The following is a 19,976-nucleotide window of genomic DNA, read 5'->3' as shown; positions in this document are numbered from 1 at the left end:
CTAGCCTACCTCTTTTTTCAATTGTACATTCTTCTCCCCTCTGCCCCCTTACCCCCCTTCCACCCTCGCCAATGGTACATTCACAAGACAGGTACTGGTTTGCTTGTATGTATTTGTTATATTCAATGCTGAGCACAGCTCTTTGAACATGGGGACCTTTATCTATCTAAAAGTCATGAGTGGATTGCAATTTTCACCAATAAAGGGAATATCCATGTTGATGAGATCAGTTTCATTAAACTACTAACAACATAAGCTCATGTCAGGAGGGAAGCACAGAATACCTTATTTTACTATAGGTAAAATTAAAAAGAAATTAAATAATATTGAAAATGAAATATCACCCCAGGAATTCTAAATGACCTAACATCTTGAATGTTAGTTGGAAGAATTGCAAAGTTGCCAGCTCCACTCTCTCTTCCAGAGTCATCTAAGTCCAGTGGCAAGATACAAGTGAAGATGATGGCCTGGAATTCAGTGGGTGACCCTGGTCTGTCTAAATTAAGGTCTTTCCCAGGCCTCAATTTGTCTGAGGCAACCCCCTTTCGATGACTATGAGCTACGTAAGAATTGAGACAAAAGATGGCCTAATTTACCATCACAAAAATACTAATCTGGGAGAGGAAGACCCTCAAAGTTTCTGGCCAGAACAGACAACAATTTCAATTTACACTAATTCCAAGCCATCAAAACCCAAACAATGAGCCATAGACGCTTATGACAACTTAAAAGACCAAGATTTTAAAAATATCAGCAGATGTACCAATGTTTTTAGGCAGGAGCCAAATAATAATTATAATAGTTAGCATTTATATAACACTTTAGTGTTTCAACAATCCGGCTAGCAGCTTCTGTGGGGGTGTAAGATCCACCCACAGCCAGCACCCAGAAAGCTGCCGGCATGCTGGGAAAGCACAGGTTCTTTTGATCTGCCTTAATAAGGAAAGCAAGGTTAAAGGGGTTGACAAGTTTACTTTAATTCAGCACACAGACAGCATTCACTTAGTTCAGGGGAAAAAACCAGCACCCTGAACTTCAGAACAAAATACAAACCAATTACAAACATCAACAGACAGACTCAATACAATTCATAGTTACCAACATCTAGGTTCAGCCCGGGAGCTCAGAACAAGGGCTGGCCCAGAGTCACACGCCACCACTGCTGCGGCAAAGAGCTCCCAAGAACAGACAGCCAACCCCTGGTTTTTATATCTTTTTCAGCGTCAGGGGTGAGTCACACATGCGACTCACCCACGTGACGTAGAATCGTCACAAAGAGGCGAACTTAAACCCACATGGTCTAAAAGCCTCTGCTCTCCCAGACATGTAAACTAGGCCCTCCCTGGAGTTAGCCCCACCTTGGGCCCCACCTTAGTTGCCAATCCACACCCACTAAGGTTTTACACCTAATAGGGGTTTGGGCCTGGGGCTTAGCACCCTGGTAAGACTCAATCAAAGACACTGAATTAATCAAAGGAAACAAAGGCCAAACTGTTCAAGGGCACTTGTTGAACTAAGTGCTAAGGAGCCCATTTTGATTACCAACACATTTAGCTCTTTAGAAATTGTATCATAATTGACCCTCACAATAATCCTGGGAGGTAGGGGCTATTATTATCCCCATTTTACAAAGGAAGTCACTGAAGCAAATAAAAGTTCAGTCATTTGCCCAGGGTCAAAGAGCTAGTATATGTCTGAGGTCTGATTTACACTCAGCTCTTTCTGACTCCAAATCCAATCCTCTATCCACTGTTTCACCTCAGAGGCATAAGTGAAAGCTCATAATTAGCTTAATGGATATAAGTAGCAGACTTATAGCCTAATGAGCCAAATCCACACAAGGGAATACTTGTATTTTAAAAGGGCCACTTTGACCTAGGAAGGAAGATCTGAGCATGATCTGTGATCTAGAAGGTAGAAGAAAAACTAATAATATTAGTTATATTTGACTTTTGGGGGAGGGGAGGGGAGGAAGGGGTATCAAAAAACTTGCAGGGCTCCAACTGGTGACAAAACCCCCAAATTAAACAAAGAAAAAATAAAGGTAAGTGGTACATGCCTCCTAACTCTGGCTGAATTTGAATATTTACTTATGCCAGATTGCCTCTAATATAGAAATTCTGAATTATTTTAGCTTAGGGGGTTCAGAGAAAATGGGTTAATTCTAGTGTCCTATGAGGATGCTGCTGCTGTGTGTACTTCATTCTCAAAGAGGACCATGACATCAGGGAGGTGATGTTATGACGAGCAAGTGAATTGGATTTAAGTGAGGGAGGACTGTGCAATGTCACCAGCCTCCCTCTCTCCACCAAAGCCATCTGGATCCAGTGGCTAGAAAAGGATCAGGACAACTGGAGATAGCCCAGGATGCGAAAGGGGGCCGTGGCCTTTTCAAGCTAAGGTCTCTAACAGGTCTCAGTTTGACTGAGGCAGTGCCCATTCAGTGATTAAGACCTAATCAAAAATGAGGCAAAGAATGGCCTCTTTAAAAAAGATAGATCCAGGAGAGGAAGACCCTCAGGTTTCTGGCCAAAACAGAAATTGTTATTTACATTCATTCTGAGCTAACCAAGGCCCAAACAGTGACCAAGTAGGGCCTGGTCTGGGACAAGAGTGATTTGGGGTTAAAGTTGGTCTTTAAAAGAAAAAGGCAAAACAAAAAAAAAGTTTCAGTGATTAAAATTTACATTACTTTTTGGACAGAGCACCAGCAGATAAAGGTGTGATATCCTATGGGAAGAAAGAAGAAAAAAGAAAGAAAGGAAGGAAGGAAGAAAAAGAAAGAAAGAAAGAAAAGGAAGAAAGGAAGAAAGGAAGAAAGAAAGCCATGTTGTCCAACTGAAAGTTTGGTCCCTAGTGGACAGCAGCTGGTATAAGGGATATTATAAAGTAAATGTACAATTTGAAAAAAAAAAAAAAGTGAACAAATTATATACTGAGAGAGAGAACAGATGGCCATTTGTGGGCTCCCCTGGAACTCCAAAATGTAAAAAGACCTAGAAGATGGCTTTTCTGTACACAGGATGAATCCTGGGCAGAAAGTGTATTGAAGAATATGGGCAAGAATGAAAAGAGGGGGTGCGTCATGGAAAGAGTCTGGAAGAGACAACAAATCTTGACTTCCGTATCCTCCACTGCTTGGCCTAATGGTGGGTACGTAGTAGGCTCTTCTTAATGCTGGTTGACTTGCACAATTAAAATCCTACCTCACATTTTCTGGCTCTCCTAATCTTAAACTGCAGAAATATTTTTGAACACTTGGCACATGTGTGCATATATATGCATGTACATACATATTCAGGATGTGTATTACATTTTTGGAACATCCTTTACATGTGTGCCCGCAGGTATATATGCATATATACTTACACATATATGCATATGTAAATGCGTATACTGGATGTCCAAAGATATAAAGTACATAGGATTACAAAGGAAACCAATTATACAGAAATGCAAGGATCAACATTTACACATACATACAGGGTTTCCCCACAATATATTATATATTTAAATATATTGATCACTGTATTTATATATAATTGGTTTCTTTTGCAATCCTATATATTTTACGCCTTTGGAACATCCCTGTGTTCATTGTATTTTTATACAATTGGTTTTCTTCGTAGTCCTACGTACTTTATGTCTTTTGAAACACTGTATATATGCCTGTAAATGTGCACAAGGTGTACTAAAAGTATGTACGTAATATATATATATATATATATAGATCACTATGTATGTACACATGCACAACACACACATATATGGTTTCCTTTGTAATCCAACGTATTTTATGATTTTTCTAACAGTCTATCTCTATACACATGTACACGCATATACGTACACACATATGTACACGTGTATACATGTACAAGGTATTCCTAAAACGTGTGTGTGTATATATATGTTTTAAACCTCTCTATATATTTCTATGTAGTTGGTTTCCTTTGTAATCCTATTTATTTTATGCTTTTTGGGATAACCTGTCTGTGGAGATCTATGCACACGTATAAACGACACAAGTTCAGAAATGTGTACCATTATATAACTCCACATGACTGCTGATCCCTGTACTTCAATACAGTTGGTTTCCCTCGTGAACCTAACGTTTTGTGCTCTCTCTCTTCCAGCCCTACGTGTAATTATGCGGCTCCACACGAGCGCTGAGCTCTGGGTTTCGATCTCGCTCGCTCCCTTTGTAACACCGCGGAGTGGCTCGGGCCGGGTGGGTGTCCTGGCTGCCCCGCACCTCGGGCTCCGTGACCCGGGGGAGGTGAGCAGCCCGGGGCGGGGGGGCGCTCCTCCCCGGGCCGGGGCTCCCGCCACGCTCTCCCAGCAGCCGCAGTTCTTCCTTTAAGAGGCGGCACTTGGGTCTCGATAACTATTAGTATCCTAACTATTAAAGAGAAGGGGGGGAGCGGGTACGGCCGCCGCTCGGTGACCTCGGCAGGGGGAGGGGAAGGAGGAGGAGGAGGAGGAGGGGGGAGCCGGGATCCCGAGCGGGGAAGGACCCGCGGGGGTGGAGAAAGTGTGGGCCCGGGCAGCGCGGGCGGCTTGGGGGAGCCGCGGCCGGGGCGGAGGACAGCCCGAGCGCCCGTGCTCCTCGCTCGCCGCGCTCTCGCTGGGCAGGCCGGGCCGGGCCGGCCCATGAACCATCCGGGCGGCCCGTGCGGAGAGGCCGCGGCGGCGGCGGGAGCGGCGGAGGCAGGAGCAGCGGGAGCAACTCTTGACTTGTAAAAAAAAAAAAAAGCCCCGGTGAGCGAGCCAGAAAACATGGCTGAAGCGGGCCCGGGGTTCCTGGAGCAGCTCAAGTCGTGCATCGTGTGGTCGTGGACCTATCTCTGGACCGTGTGGTTCTTCATCATGCTATTCCTCGTCTACATCCTGCGGGTGCCCTTGAAAATCAACGACAACCTGAGCACAGGTAGGAGGCGGGAGCCCGTCCCGGGCCCGCCGGACAAAGTTTGTGCAAGTCGTGCGGGGGCCCTGGCTCCCGCCCCCGCGGGCAGCCTCGCGGGAAGCGGGGGCGGGGGGGAACGGGAAGGGGAGAGTGGCCGCGCGCGTGTAGTGGGAGAGGGGTGCTTGGGGATCCCCGGGAGGTGGGGGGGGTGCGGGCTGGCGGAGCCTGAGAATGAGCCCCGCGGCGGCTCCCCCCGGGTCCTACCGCCCGCGGGATTCGGCGCCCACGCGGGTGGTGGTCTGGTGGGGTTCCCCGGGGCTGGGGACAGCCCCCGGGGTGGTCTTTCCCCAGCTTCTCCCGTAGTTGGAGGAGAAGCTGCCCGCGTGGAGACCTGGGCTGGGCTAGGGGCTGGGGACTGGAGTGGGGGAAGCGGGAGAGTGGAGCTCGTGGGAGCCACGTACGTGCCTGTGGCGGCGGGGGCGGGGGGGTAGGGAAGGTGGGGTGTTAGGGTAGGAGCCATTGGGGTTCCTCCTCATCTCGTCCCGCACCAGAAGGTGCGAGGCCCAAAGCGACCCCGGCCCTCACCGGGTCCGCATACGCTCTCCTTCCTGCGGCTTGCATGCAGCAAAAAAAAAAAAAAAAAAAAGCTACTTCCAAGAGTTTGGTCCTTTCGCCAGGGAAGGACCTTGGGCAGGGGAAGCAGGAGGGGGTCGGTGAGGAGAATCATCATAGCTGATTTTCTTCAACCCCATTCCTCTGCCCCAGTACATGCCCTCCCCCTGCTGCGAGCAAACTGCAGCAGCTACTTCCAAGAGTTTGCAACTTTCCCCTGGGGAAGGGTAGGGGTGGAAGTCTGTTCAGAGAAAGGGGAATCATCCCAGACCTTCCTGCCCCCTCCCCCATGTCGGCCCCCCGACCCCCGCAGGTTGGTCCTGGAGCATCCAGATTTTTTTTTTTTTGGGTAAAAGACCTCTCACCAAGCAGCAGAGGAACCTCTCTCCTTCTCCCAGTTCATCACCCCCACTCTTTCCCCTACTTTGTTCCTTTTAAATCCAAAAGGGAAAAGAGTCTAGGAAAGTTATGTCACTTCTGTTGCCCAGGCTCCACCAGCGAGCTGGACGTCCGTCAGAAGGTTGTGGCATGACACACGCTGGTGTGGTGCCCGGTTGTAGTGTTGCTACAGGAGACCGTGGGGGTGAAGATGTTGCCAGAAAATGAGGAGGGAGGCTGAAAACGGGCCTGTGGAGGCATTGGAGAAGAGAGCTTCGTGTCCAGAAAAGCAGACTAAACCCTACCGTGGTGGTGGTGGTGGTGGTGGAGGAGGAGGGGGGCATCTGGGTGGGCCTGATGCTGGCCCTAGAGCAGAACAGCTTGTCCCCACCCCCCTTTTGAAGTCCTTGGGGGTGGTTGTAAGGAAAGTACTTTGTCCACCTCGAAGCACTTTTCTGTATGAATGTGTGTCGCTGTCGCTGCCAGAGTGGCATGAAGATTGTTTACTTGTAACCTTAAAATCAGACACTGCTGAATGGGGTGGTCAGTTTGTAACTCTGTTTTGACAAGGTTTGTCCGTTGCTTTTCTTCAAGTAATGGAATATGAATGAAGCATCGGATCTCTAAAGCAGATGTAGAAGGAACAAAAATAAAGACAGGAAATCTGGAATTTACAGTGCTCTTAATGGGAATTTTAAAGAAATTTCTAACTTTCCCTTCTCCACTTCCTTTAGCAGAATATAAGGCATTTGTGATTTGTGTCCAGAACTTTTTTTTTTTTAAAGACTAGACCTGTGATTTCTCTGGTAGAAGGAAATCTTGGTGAGGAAACTCACTCTATCTCCGAGGGTCAGCAACAGCTCTTCAATTTGTCTGAACATCAGTCTGGAACTTAATGCAGTAACCCCACATACAAAAGAAATGTGTCCTAACTTTCAAATCTCAGAGTTTGTAATGGTAGAATAAAATGGAAAATTATCTAGCCAGCAAGCCCTTAAAAATACAGCAACAGAAACATCTTGAAAACATGCCATGGCAAAAAAAAAAAAAATGAGATGTGTTTTAGAAAGTAGTGAAAATTTGGCTTGAAGTGTACTGTAGTTTCCATCCTCACGACTACTTTTTACAAGTTCTTTATTGATTACCAGCAGTCTGAGAATTCTGGAATTACCATACTACATGTGGATTTTGTATTAGTACAGTGATCTGTGAACTGGTGGGGCCAAGAGATCTTAGACATGCAATTTCTATGTGTTGTATTAAACTCTTTATAATAGTTTTGGGGGCCTAAATGTGTAGTATACTAAAATTATTTTGTTTGGTACTTAATGGTAACTTGGAATGTAAGCTTGAGGAAAGGAGTGATTTAATTTTTGTATTTTTTATTCTGAGGACCTAGCAGTGCCTAGCACATAGTGGGTGCTGAATAAATACTAATTGACTAATTAATTAAATTCTTGTGTTGCAGTCATGTATGTGACTTTGAGAAAAATTTTACTTTCAGTTAGCACTAGTAGGGGTTTTGGTTCTCAAGTGTTGTGTACAGCTCAAGAACTAAATGATCATGGGTGTATGTAGTACAGTGGAAAGGTTTCTGGATTTGGATTCTGATTTGAATTCTTACTTTGCCTTTGGTTATATTAGTGAACCTGGACAAATCACTTAACCTCTCTCAGGGCTAGTTTCCAAATCAAAAAATTTTGGATTTAGGCAGCTAGGTGTAATGCTGGATAGAGCCAAGGGATTTAGAGTCTTGCCTCAGAGGCTTGTTGGCCACTGGAATTTATTGAAAAGGGAGATGACATGGTTGAATTTACTCTTTAGAAGGATTAATTTGACAGCTGAGTCAAGGGTGGACTGGAGTGAAGGGATATCTAGTTTTTAGGAAAAAAAAAACTAATTCGGGATTGGTGCTCTGTAAATATATGCAGATTTGGAGAGAGATTTTGAATCATAGACTTAAGTATTGACTCCTGAGCCCAGTTCTTTCTAGGTTTGTGACCTAATCTGTAAAAAGTAGGTAGCAACTACCCATTTGAACTACCTATTTCATAGTGTTGTTATGTGGAAAGTACACATAAATGAGCTATTATCATACAACTTTTAAAACCATTTTCACCAAATAGCTCTGGTACTTTGTGTGTGGATTCCTCACTTCTTGGGATAACAAGGACCAGGATAGAAACTAAGGGGGTGAGTAGTTATTTGTGCCTGATGCTACACCAGTTTAACATAGAACTAGTTTCACCTGGGTTTGGAAGCAGGTACTTGAGGTAAGACAATAGTGACTGAGAGAAATTCACCTCCCTTGGCATTTCTCTGTGGAAAAAAAAAAGAAAAAGAGGGAGAAGAACCAGGTATTAAACAAAACAAACAGATTGGAAAGTACATTTCCTTCCACCATTCTTTGAAACTGTAATACTGAGAACCGATTGAAGGAACTGGAGATGATTAGCTTGGAGAATCTAAAGGGGAAAGGGAACATAATAACAGTGTTCAAATATTTGAAGGACTATCAGCTAAAAAAAGGCTATTGCCTATTTGTTGTTACAAAGGGTAGGACCAAAAGGTGGAAATGATTGGAGGGCAGATTTTAGTCTGTTTTAATAAGTGAAGAAACACTTATGTGCCCCTAGCCATTGTCCTAGGCTTTAGAATACCTTTTTAACAAGGTTGTTATTCAGTCTTGTTGGACTCTTCAGGACCAGTGTGGATCATAGCATACCAGTACTGTCCATTGGGTTTTCTTGGCAAAGATACTGGACTGGTTTGTTATTTCCTTGTCTAGTGGATTAAAGCATACAGAGGTTAAGTGACTTGCCTAGGGTTTCACAGCTACTGAGTGTCTGAGGTCAAATTTGAATTTGTTCAACTTCTGTCATGTCTGACTCTTTGTCATTTAGAGTTTTTTGGGCAAAGATACTGGAGTGTCTGGTGTATACTGGAAACTGAGGCTAAATGACTTGCCCAGGGTCACACAGCTAGTAAGTGCCTGAGGCTGTACGTGAACTCAGGTCTTCCTGATTCCAGGAATGGCATGCTATCCATTGTGCCACTTGGCTGCCCCTGAGCCACTTGGCTGTCTCTTTCTCTCTTTCTCCCTTTTTAAACAGTAAGGTTGTCCAATTCAGGCAGAGACTGTAGGGCCTTGTGGTGAAATAGAAAGGGCCATGAGATATAGTCAGAAAACTTGGGGTTGTGATCCTAGCTTTGCCATTTAGTATGATCTAGGGTAAATAATTTAATGTTCTGTCATTTGTAAAATGAGTTTAGACTAGATGATCTTTCGCTCTTCCAGGCATAGGTACCATGACCCATCTGTCCAGGGACTTCTGCATAGGGTAAGGTCAAATAACCTCCAAGGATGCTTTCCATTTTTGGGACTTAGTTTAAGATTAATTAAGATTAATTAGATAAATTTAATTAGATTAAGATTAATTTAATCTACCTCAATATAGTTTTGCTTTTTCTAAGTGCTGTAGGAGGCACTGGAGACCATTTCATTTTTTTCCTCCTACATTAAAATGAGGAGTAGAGAAAATAGTGGGAAAACTGCCAAAAGTTTGTTGTCAGATTTAATTTTTTTCTCCCTTTTTGGAAAAGGTCTTTAAGGTCAGACTATTGAGTCCTCAGTGCCAAAGGGCAAATGCCAAAGGCCCCATTAGCTTCCTGAGACAGTAACTATCCCCTTATTGTTGAAAAAGTCTGTATGGGAAGAGAGAGAAATCCCTTACCCATTCCTTTTTAACATGGGCATTTTTACTATTTACAATTCCCCTGGTGGTTGTTCTTTTCTAGTGACAGAGAAGGCAAATAGTCTCCTGAGAGCCTGCTTTCTTATAAGAATTGTTTTTAGGGGGTAGTAAGCATGTACAGGCCTCTCTGGGAAATTGAGAATATTATCTCTACATTATTTTTACAAGCACTGCCTGACTGAAAGAAATATCCTGAGGTTGTCTAGGACTCTTAGAACAGGACCAATTCTGCAATTTCTAGGTTATAGAAAATATGCTAAAAACGTCAGTTTTTCTTGAAACTCTCCCTACCTGACATATTGCCTATGGTGTTCCTTCTTTGCTTATGTGCTTTGCCATTTTGGAATCCAGCATTTTTACATTTCTAGATCAAATTTTGTGCCCCCCAAAAGTAACCTCTACGTTTTATAACACCTTATGGAATTTTTTTTTCAAAGAAATGACATTACTAATTTGGAAGAAATTATGGAATATACTGAAAATTAAGAGCTTCACTGCTCTTTATATTTGTTTTATTAGCATATATGTTACATATATGCATGAGTGTATGTATATGTACATATGTGTGTATATACACATATGTATGTACATACGTATGTGTATATTTCATTTTCTTCTAACTTTAATTTCCCTATTCTCCTTTTCCTCCTCCATTTTTCCTTCAGGGAATTGACCTAATCCCAATTAAAGTAGGGAGGTTAAACATGGGAAAATTCCCAGCATCCCTTGCTTTAGACTATACAGAGATAACTCTGTTCCTTTGCAGGGGCTCTTGAACCTTGCAATGAAAAATGAGTTAAAAAGAAGGGAGAAAAAGGCTAATAGAATACAAAGGTCAGCTTTCATACTTTTAACTTTGATGTTAAACACTACAGCATGTGTTTGGGCTTGTGGCGTAATGAGCCTATGCTTAGATGGAGAAGGTTTGTTAATATGGTTTTATGTTTTTCAGAAAATATAGGCTTTTAACAAGATTTTTAAAAAAACTGAACATTTTATTACGTCATATTTTTTTCAAGAGCAATAACCCCAAAGGTCGACTTTGTATCAAGACAGAAAACTAATTGCAGGTAGGAAGAATCAAATAGGGCTTTGTTCAGTAAGAAAAGTACTACAGTAATTTTGGCTCTGAAAAACCACAGTGATATAACCACTGTTGTTTAGGTGTGTCAACCTGACCAAACTAGCATCTAACCTGTGGATGGCTGGAGCTGAACCCAGCAGGCTAGAGATGGGAGAGTCGGGAATCAAACAGAAGTTTAATTTCTAAGTGAAGGAAGCTGCTTGCAAGCAAGGAGGTAGATTAGACATATGTACCATGGGCCCTGCCCCTTGTGAGGGGGGGAACCCACTTTAATGTGGCTGAACCTTGATTTATATATGCTTGTGGCTAGACAAAGAGTCAAAACAGCGTCATGTAACAGCGGTAGGGAGGCACAACAGCAACAGTGAGGCAAGGTTGTCTAGTGACAGAAAAGTCCTATTTTAGCAGGGCTTTGTGTCTGTCCCAGTTGGTTCTTGCCCAAGATCAGGGACCATCAGTTTGAAAAGGATTGTTGTTATGCCGAACTCGGGGCGCAGCTTGCTTGTTGGGCCTTAGCTCTGGAAAGTAGGGTGTCTCCTGATAGTAACTTGACAGTAATCTTTTTCTCTTTGTCTGAAGGGTTGCAGGATCTGAGCACACAATAATTTATATAATGCATCATTTTAAAAAATGTGCAGTTTTGCTATTTTCATACCAAATGCCTTAAGTGGCTTGATAGCCCTTTAATTCTTGGAACCCCGTCTCCAGAGTTGAGGATGTCCTTTAGCAGTTTATACACTGAAAGTATTATTATTATCATCTAGCGTTTATGTTAGCAAAGTGCTTTGCAGATACCATCTCATTCTTTTCTCACAAGAACCTTGAGAGGCAGGTGCTATTATTATTCCGATTTTATAGATGAGAAAACTAAGGCAGATAATCATTGAATGACTTACCCAAGGTCACAGAGCTAGTCAGTATCTGAAGTAGGATTTGAATTCATATATTCCTTACTCCAAACCCAGCACTCTATCTACTGTGCCACCCAGCTGCCCAGGATATATAGTTGGGATAATTCTGTCTTGAAGTCATTTAACCAAATTATACATTAAATGTATAATTATAAGTTAATTATAAATAAATTGTTATACATTAGAGGTAGTCGTTGGTGTCATAGATGGTGCTGGGTCTGGTGTCAGGATGACCAGAATTCAAATTTGGCCCCAGACACCCTGTTTGCTTCAGTTTCCTTAACTATGAAATTTGGATAATAATGGCATTTACCTCTCAAAGTTGTTGTGAGGATCAAATGAGAACACATTTGTGAAAAGTACTTAGTACAGTGCTTCAAACATAGTAGGCACTATATAAATACTTAGTCCCTTCCGCTTCACTTTTCCCCTTCATCAAAGTTATTTGGTGGAAAATATTAGCTACATTTCTCATATTCCTGGTAATTGTATATGTGTTTTACTTTCTTTTGCCCAGAAAGGAAGTGGGGAATCCCAGGGTGGTCTTCTTTTTTTAATAAAGAAACTTTGTCTAAGCATGATTAACATAGTGGGTTTCTTGCCTTTGGGGGATGTGGTCACTGTTGACAGGGTTAGTGGGTGTGCATCCCTGTCCTTATTAGGTAGGCAATGAATTGGCTGTTTGAACTGCTGCTGCGCATAAATAGAGTATTTTGTGTATATCCACCTCTATATTTTCATCTTTAGATTGCAGCTTGGAATTACCATGGCAGAGAAATTCCATTTGGGGTCAAGCCCACTTTAATAATGGAGGGCTATATCCAACTATTAGAACACATATCCAACTATTAGAACACTCAAAGTTCCATTTCTTGCAATTTGGAGTATGAGATTGCTTGAAGTTTATTAAACCGATTGAGTCTCAGTTATAAGGCATCGCTCCTACTATTTATTCTATGGCAAACAATTGAGCGACAGTTCTAGGCACTGGCCACTACCCTCAAGGCACTTAGAATCAAGACCCTGTAGCTCAGTGTCTCTACGAACACCTTATGGAATATTATGGTTGTCCTTAATGTTAACCTCACAGAATTTGTATGTACCTCCAAACATCCTAGTTTTCCTTATGGATTTGACATCAGAAATTTTTTTGTTGCTGTTCAGTTGTTTATTAATTGTGTCCAAATCTTCATGACCTCATGTACGGTTTTCTTGGCAAAGATACTGACCAGAGTGGTTTGCCATTTCCTTCTCCAGCTAATTCTATAGATGAGGAAACTGAGGAAGACAGAGTTAAGTGATTTGCCCAGGGTCACATAGCTACTAAGTATCTGAGGCCTGATTTGAACTCAGGAAGCAGTCTATTCACTGTGCCACCTAGCTCCCCAGAATTTATGTAAGTAACATTTGAAACTCTGTTCTTAAATTGATCTTATAGTGACTCTCTTAGCATCAAGGGAATAAATGTTTCCATATTTCAAGGATATGTAATTTTGTCAGATCCTACTATGATCATAACCCCTTCTGTAACTATGGCTGCCTGAAAAATTCATTACCATGGAACCATCTTATGAGTTAAATGATGAGGTAATTCAATGTACTTAACTTTTTTTTTTCAGTTTAGATTCCAGAATTAGGGCCACTTCTGCCTCTGTTTCCATGATAATGTAATCTTTTTTCTATTAAATTTTTTTTTATTTTTAGTTTACAACATTCAGTTCCACAGGTTTTTGGGTTCCAAATTTTCTCTCCCTTCCTCTTCTCCCCCCTCCTCCCCAAGACAGCATGTAATCCAATGTGGGTTCTACATATACCTTCACATTAAACTTATTTACGTAATAGTCCAGTTGTAAAGAAGAATTATAACCAATGGAATGAATCATGAGAGAGGAGAAACGAAACCAAAAAAGAAAGAAAAAAGAGCAAATAGTTTGCCTCAATCTGCATTCAGACTCCATAATTCTTTCTCTGGATGCACATAGCTTTTTCCATCATGAGTCTCTTGGAGCTGTCTTTGAACCTTGTATTGATGAGAGGAGTCAAGCCTATCAAAGTTAGTCCTTACAGATACCATGTGTCTGTAATCGTGTATAATGATCTCTTGGTTCTCCTCCCCTCACTCAGCATCAGCTCATATAAGTCTTTCCAGGTTGTAAAGAAGTCCATCTGTTCCTCATTTCTTATTGCACAGTAGTATTCCATTACATTCATATACCACAGTTTGTTTAGCCATTCCCCAATTGATGGGCATCCCCTTGATTTCTATGTCTTTGCCGCCACAAAGAGAGCAGCTATAAATATTTTTGTACATATGAGTCCATTTTCCCACTTATATGATCTCTTTGGGATATAGCCCTAGAAGTGGTATTCCAACAATGTAGCAATGTTCCAATTTTCCCATATCCTCTCCAGCATTTATCAGTTTCTTGTTTTGTCATGTTAGCCAATCTGACAGGAGAGATGTGGTACCTAAGAGTTGTTTTGATTTGCATTTCTCTAATCAATAGTGATTTAGAGCAAATAATGTAATGTTTTATAAACCTTAACAAGTCTGACAGACTCATCAGTATTCCTTGCATTCATCCTCTTTTCCAGTCCTACTGCCACAAAATTAGTTGAGATGCTTATTTCCTTTCACTTGGACAACAAATACACTTCTAACCTACCTGCCATCCTCTTGTCTCCATTGCCACTCAAAAACTCTGTTACACTAGGAATAAAGTTAAAAACTTCTGAGCGTGGCATTCAGCAGTAATGACAACTAATATTGATATATTAATGTTTATAAAGTCGTTTTATCAAAATAAAGCTGTGAAGGAAGGAAGGAAACATTTATGTTAACTGCATATTATGTTCCAGGCACTGTGCCTTTACACAGATTATCTTCTTTGATCTTTATGACAACCTTGGGAGGTAGGTGCTTTTATTATCCCCATTTTGCAGACTGAGCTTGCCCAGAGGTACACGTCTAGTAATTGTCAGGGGCCAGATTGGAGCTCAGATTGCCCTTGACTTTGGCCCGTTGTGTAATCTGTGTTTCATTATCTCCATTTCACAACTGAGGTCCTAAAGTTAATATCCAAGGTGGGATTCTTGGGATTCCTTAAGCCTCCTGAATCTAGGTAGGGTCTTTTTTCCACGACAATATAGTGAACTGTGTCAATTTAAGGCCCGTCTCAACTTATATGCACAACCAGCCTTACATGCCATTGTTTCAGTCACTGATCCTATAATCCAGTAAAAAACACATATTGGGTTCTTCTCCTTCTGGGCCTTTGCTTACACTAGTCTCATACCATTCGCATACTTGGGTCTGTTGAAATTCTATCCATCTTTTATGGTTTGCTTCAAATAGCATCTTCTCCATGTTCCTGCCCTTCTCTGAGGACGCTATTAAGTTATTCCAACCCATTAGTAAGATAGTAAACTTACTGAGCAAGTACTGGAGTTTCTGGTCCTGAGACATCTTGTTCTACCATTCACCTCCCCTTCTCCTCGTTCCTCTCTGTTGGATGTAATATTTCCCTTCTTAGAATTCTTACAGTGTTTTTATTTGTACCTTGATTCATTATTAAAGTGACTGTATCTTAGTAGTGCTGTGTGTTATTTGGAAAGTAATTTGGGATGCTATCATATTGAAATTTCCTTTACAAGTGAGAGTTCTTTCCCTATGACAAAAACAAAATAATTTGTCAGTTATTTATAGTGCTTTACAGTCATTGCTCACAGTCCCCCTGTGAGGTACATAATTTAGGAATAATTATCTCCATTTTATAGATAAGAATGCTAGAGCACAGCTAGGTTAAGTGACTTGCACCCCATTAGCATGACTTTGAAGTGACAGCACTGGGACTATAGTTTAGGTTTTCTTCAAAGAAGACCTCCTCTTCTATCATAATCTCTCAAGCAGATTTTATTAAGTTTTGAATATCATTTTCATTCATTCACTCATTCAGCAGATATTAATTATGTAGAAAGTATTGTGCTAGGAGGCCCTGGAGGAGATGAAAAAATTAATAAGACTTGGAATCTGCTTTCAAGGAGCATACAGCATAGTACAGGAAATATATATCTACAAACAATCAATACAAAATTGCATGGGAGAAACACAATTAAAGTTTTATGAGATCATTAGATTTTAAGTTCCTTGGAAGTGTCAACTAAGTCTCATTTACCTTGGTAGCTTTCCCAGTGTCTGGCACAATGCATTGCATGTATTAAGTGCCTAATAAATGTTTGAAAGAAAAATCAAATTGATTTCCTAAGAAGAGGAAGAACTTTCTTATCAGGGAAAATCTGGGAAGGTTATGCAGAGATTGTGGCATTTGAATTAGGTTTTGAGGAGTGAGTAGGATTTTAGTGTATAAAAATGATGCAGGGTTTTTGAGGCATAGGTTTGTAGGAATAAGGACATAGGGTGGGAATGGTGGAGGTAAAGACCATGCACATGTCCTTACAAATATCCTGAGCTTAACTAAACATTTGTTCAGTCTTCTGTCGTAAGATTGAAGAAGATTTTTTTTGTACATGTATATTTCACTTTTAATGAACTCACTATGCTGATTTAGAGAAAAGAACTAATTTGTTTGTTGAGACTTCTAGGACATTAGTAATTTTGCCTGTCATTTATCTCGTGGGCTCTAAAGTTGTAAATCTAGTTGATGCCTAAGCGTAAAAACATTCTTGTGGTTCCAGGATGAAAGCCAGTGAGATGGCCAACTCTAGAAGAAAGATTTAGAACTGGAAGGTGCTGCAAAACAGTAGCAGCATGCAAAACAAAGCTTACTGTGGGGCTCATTTCTATCTTCCCTTTTGCCAAAAGTTTTAAATTCATTCTATAGGAGATGTTATAGGGAAAAGCGTTATCTTTCAGCAAATCTCTGCTGTTATATTGGAGTCAACGTGAAGATACTGCGATTTGTTTCACAGCCAATTTTCCTGATGTTTATTTTGTTCCATAAAGCAAAGTGATGTCAATTTTTAAAAAAGAAAAATCTGTATCAGAACAGTAATACAGACTGGGATACTGAAAAAGATAATGTGATCTCTTAATAGCATCTGAAGGTGCTATTAAGTTATTCCAACCCATTAGTAAGAAACAAACTTACTGATCAGGTACTAGAGTTTCTGTTCCTGAGACATCTTGTTCTACCATTCACATTTTTACGCCTAATTGTGTTTTTTATTACTTGGCTGCGCAGTATCCTAGGGTTTTATGCTTCCAGATTTTTTTTAAAACCTCAATTTAAATTTATTTTCGGACCCACACAGCTACTACCTTATTGGATAGGGTGTTTCCTGAGTGCTAGGTTTTACCTCCCCACCTAGACTTTAAGCTGCCTGTGGGCAGGAGGAGTTTAGCGAGCTAGAAAGAGCCCTGGATTAAAAACATTTTAGGTTTAAGTCCTTCTCTATCAGAGACACTGGTTGTAAAAATTCTTTCCCTCCTAATCCTGGTTGCATTGGCTTTGTTTGTGCAATCAAGTCCTTTCTGTCTGACTTCATTTAGTTAACCAGGTCACAGTTATTAAGTACTGAGCTAAGTACTAGGGATACAAAGAAAGGCCAAACAATCCCGGACCTCAAGGAGCTCACGGTCTCATGGGAGAGACAGAACGCAATCTACTATGCACAAATAATATGGACAGGATAAATTGGGGGTGATCTCAGAGGGAAGGCAGTAAGATTTTAGGGAGGGCTAGAAAAGGCTACTTAAAGAAGGCAAGACTTTATCTGAGACTTGAAGGAAGTGAGAGAAGCTCAGGAGGCAGAGATGGGAAGGGAGAGCATTCCAAGCATGGGAAATAGACAGGCACTGAAAACACTGCCACTTAACTTGCAGATTGACCTTGGGAACATGATTTTATCTCTTCAAGCTTTAGTATCCTCCTGTGTAAAATGAGGGTATTGAACTAGATGCTCCTAAGAGACATTGGTGTTCCTCCTCTACCATTCTGTAGTGCTTATACAAGTAGATTGCCATTTTCAAACGAGGAGTATTTCAGAAATTTTCTCCCAAGTTCGCTGTTTAGGACCAAGAATACATTTTCCTTGAAAAATAATGTGTATAAATATTGGAGTTACATTTTGGAGTGAAAAATAGGAGACACCACTATTACAGTAATAGTAATTAGAAACCAGAAAATCAATGAAATGGTTTAAAAATTTATCATGAGTAGTTGGAAAAACTTTTTTGGTTGGAAGAGGCTGAGAAAACAAGGTAGATTTTGAAGAAGACTTTTTAGAACTTTTAAGGTCTCTAGGGATTCATAGTGGATTAAGAGTTAGGGCAGAACTTCTTAGATCTCACCTAGGCCAAGATTTTCATTTTACAGATTAGGCAACTGAGGCTCAGAGGAATTTAACTTTTCTACTATGCCACACTCTCCTTCTCTGTTTTTTTTTTTTTTGCCAGGGGGGTTGGGGATTATATCTGATTTTTTTTTTCAGACTTTAAAGCCTATCTTTTTTTGGTTAAAGAAAAAAGTAAATGACTTAGGGAAAAAGGGAAATAACAGAGGAGGGAGTAATGGGGGGATTCAGATAATATTCTTTAAAATTGGTGGTTGGCATAGAATGTGGGCTTTTTTAGAGTAACAACTGTTTTACTTTTGTCTTTTAATCTCTAGTGTTTATAACAGTGTCTGGCACAGAGATGCTTAATAAATTATTGTTGACTGACAAAATGAGTAATCTTGATGGTAGAATTCCCAGGATTCTACATATTCTCCAAAAAAAAACTCTCAAAGTAGTATAAAAAGTAGTAATGGGGCTGTTTTTACAACTTTCCTAAGCTTCTCTGATGAGTAATGAGATCTGCCATCTTCTCTAGGTACGTTTGATTGGCCTGAAGATGAGTAAGTTGACTTTTTCCAACAAAGCTCTTTGAGTTCACTTGAAAGGGAGATGTGGCGACAATAACAGCAGTTGATAACCTTCATATAATACTTTCCAGTTTACAGAGTGCTTTACTTATATTGTAGTCACAAGCATTATTTTGAGTAAAATACAGCTCTGTATGACACTGCTGCCTGAATATTGCTATTAACCTTAATTCAGATTATGTTAAAGTACTGCTAGTGCTGTAGGACATTAAAATGCTTCACTAATAAGCCCAGTTAAATTCAAGTCCATATTTTAGCTGTGGTCATGGCAATATGATTAGAGTAGTCTCTGCTCCATTGCGGCAGGTAAGATCCTCAGCAAAATAAAAGTTCATTTTTTATTTAAAAAGGGCATTTTTCCATCTTTATTTTTCAGGAAACTGTGAATGGACTAGTTTGTGAGTAGGTTTTGTGTTTGATTCAAAGTCTAGCACAGTATTTTGGACTGCCCTCCAGCCTTCATAAATAATGTGCAAATCTTCAGAGAATTAAAAAAAAAACAAACCCAAAACATTAAGGAAATCTCTGTGGTTCATGGACTAGGATCATTTGCTTTTACTTTTGAATCACTGTTTTAAGCTCAACTATAAGAATACCTCTTCTTTGAGCAAGGTAATTTAAACGTGAACTGAATCAGTTTTTTAAAATGTAAGAGAATTTTTGTAGTGAGTGGTTTTATCAAGATTTTTATGAGACTTGGAATTTTATGATCTTTGTCAAGGGTAATGACATTTCACTCTATTATCCTTTTAAAATAGATTATTTAAAAATTCTATAGATTATTCTTTCTGCTGATTTTTTTTTTTGCAGAGATCTCTTGGTACTAGAGAGAATGACATTTCTTTCCTTCCAAATTTATCTTTCATGTTTATTTGATAGGTGTAATTTTTAATGAAGGTGGATTGGAATGCTTTACAATTCAGTGATTTGAATTCAGCTGTGATTTGACCAATCCCTTTCCCAAAAGTATGTGTTGATAAATACTGTGGGTTACAGAGGAAGAAATTTGTTATTCACTTTGTACTTTTCTTAGGAAAAAAACTGATGTATTGTTGACATTTTTAATTAAATAGAAATTTGCAATATGGCTGCTCTTCCCAAGGCTCTTGGGTTTCAGGGTTCATCTGGATCAATGGAAATGGTGGTGGTGGTGGTGGTGTTGCGGTGGTTTGACTTGAATTGCTCATGCAGTCTTTTGTCTTCCTTGGAATGCCCCACTGCTTCAGCTAAACTGGCCTGCTTGCCTTCTGGGTAGCAAGAAGTTGGCAGTTGGTGGAATGACTGGCCCCTAGGCTAGGTTTGTTTGCCGACCTTAATAGGTCAGCCTGAGCTATGTTGATGTGAGCTTCATTCTGATTGGACAATTCAACATCCAGGTGAGTAAGGAATTGGCTGAGCTCTCCTATGCATCCCAGAGATAACCAGTTTGAAGAGCTTTGCTTACAGTTT

The 19,976-nt window shown here is 40.7% G+C and overlaps 1 protein-coding gene across 2 annotated transcripts in view; it reads left to right on the top strand.

Moving 5' to 3' along the window:
* Positions 1 to 4,684: 4,684 nt before the first annotated feature.
* ST7 (suppression of tumorigenicity 7) overlaps positions 4,685 to 19,976 on the top strand; it is a 291,352-nt gene continuing 276,060 nt past the window's right edge. The window contains exon 1 of one of the 2 annotated variants that reach the window (XM_036759844.1): positions 4,685 to 4,927. In XM_036759844.1, coding sequence (XP_036615739.1) covers positions 4,777 to 4,927 — 151 coding nt within the window. In that variant the 5' untranslated portion in view covers positions 4,685 to 4,776. The remainder of the gene's footprint in view (positions 4,928 to 19,976) is intronic. The other variant, XM_036759849.1, reaches the window with a different exon arrangement.

The sequence above is a fragment of the Trichosurus vulpecula genome, chromosome 5, assembly GCF_011100635.1.
Source record: "Trichosurus vulpecula isolate mTriVul1 chromosome 5, mTriVul1.pri, whole genome shotgun sequence".
Classification (NCBI taxonomy): Eukaryota; Metazoa; Chordata; class Mammalia; order Diprotodontia; family Phalangeridae; genus Trichosurus; species Trichosurus vulpecula.
The sequence above is the reverse complement of the archived record's forward strand: the minus strand, read 5'-3'. Positions and strand labels throughout refer to the sequence as shown.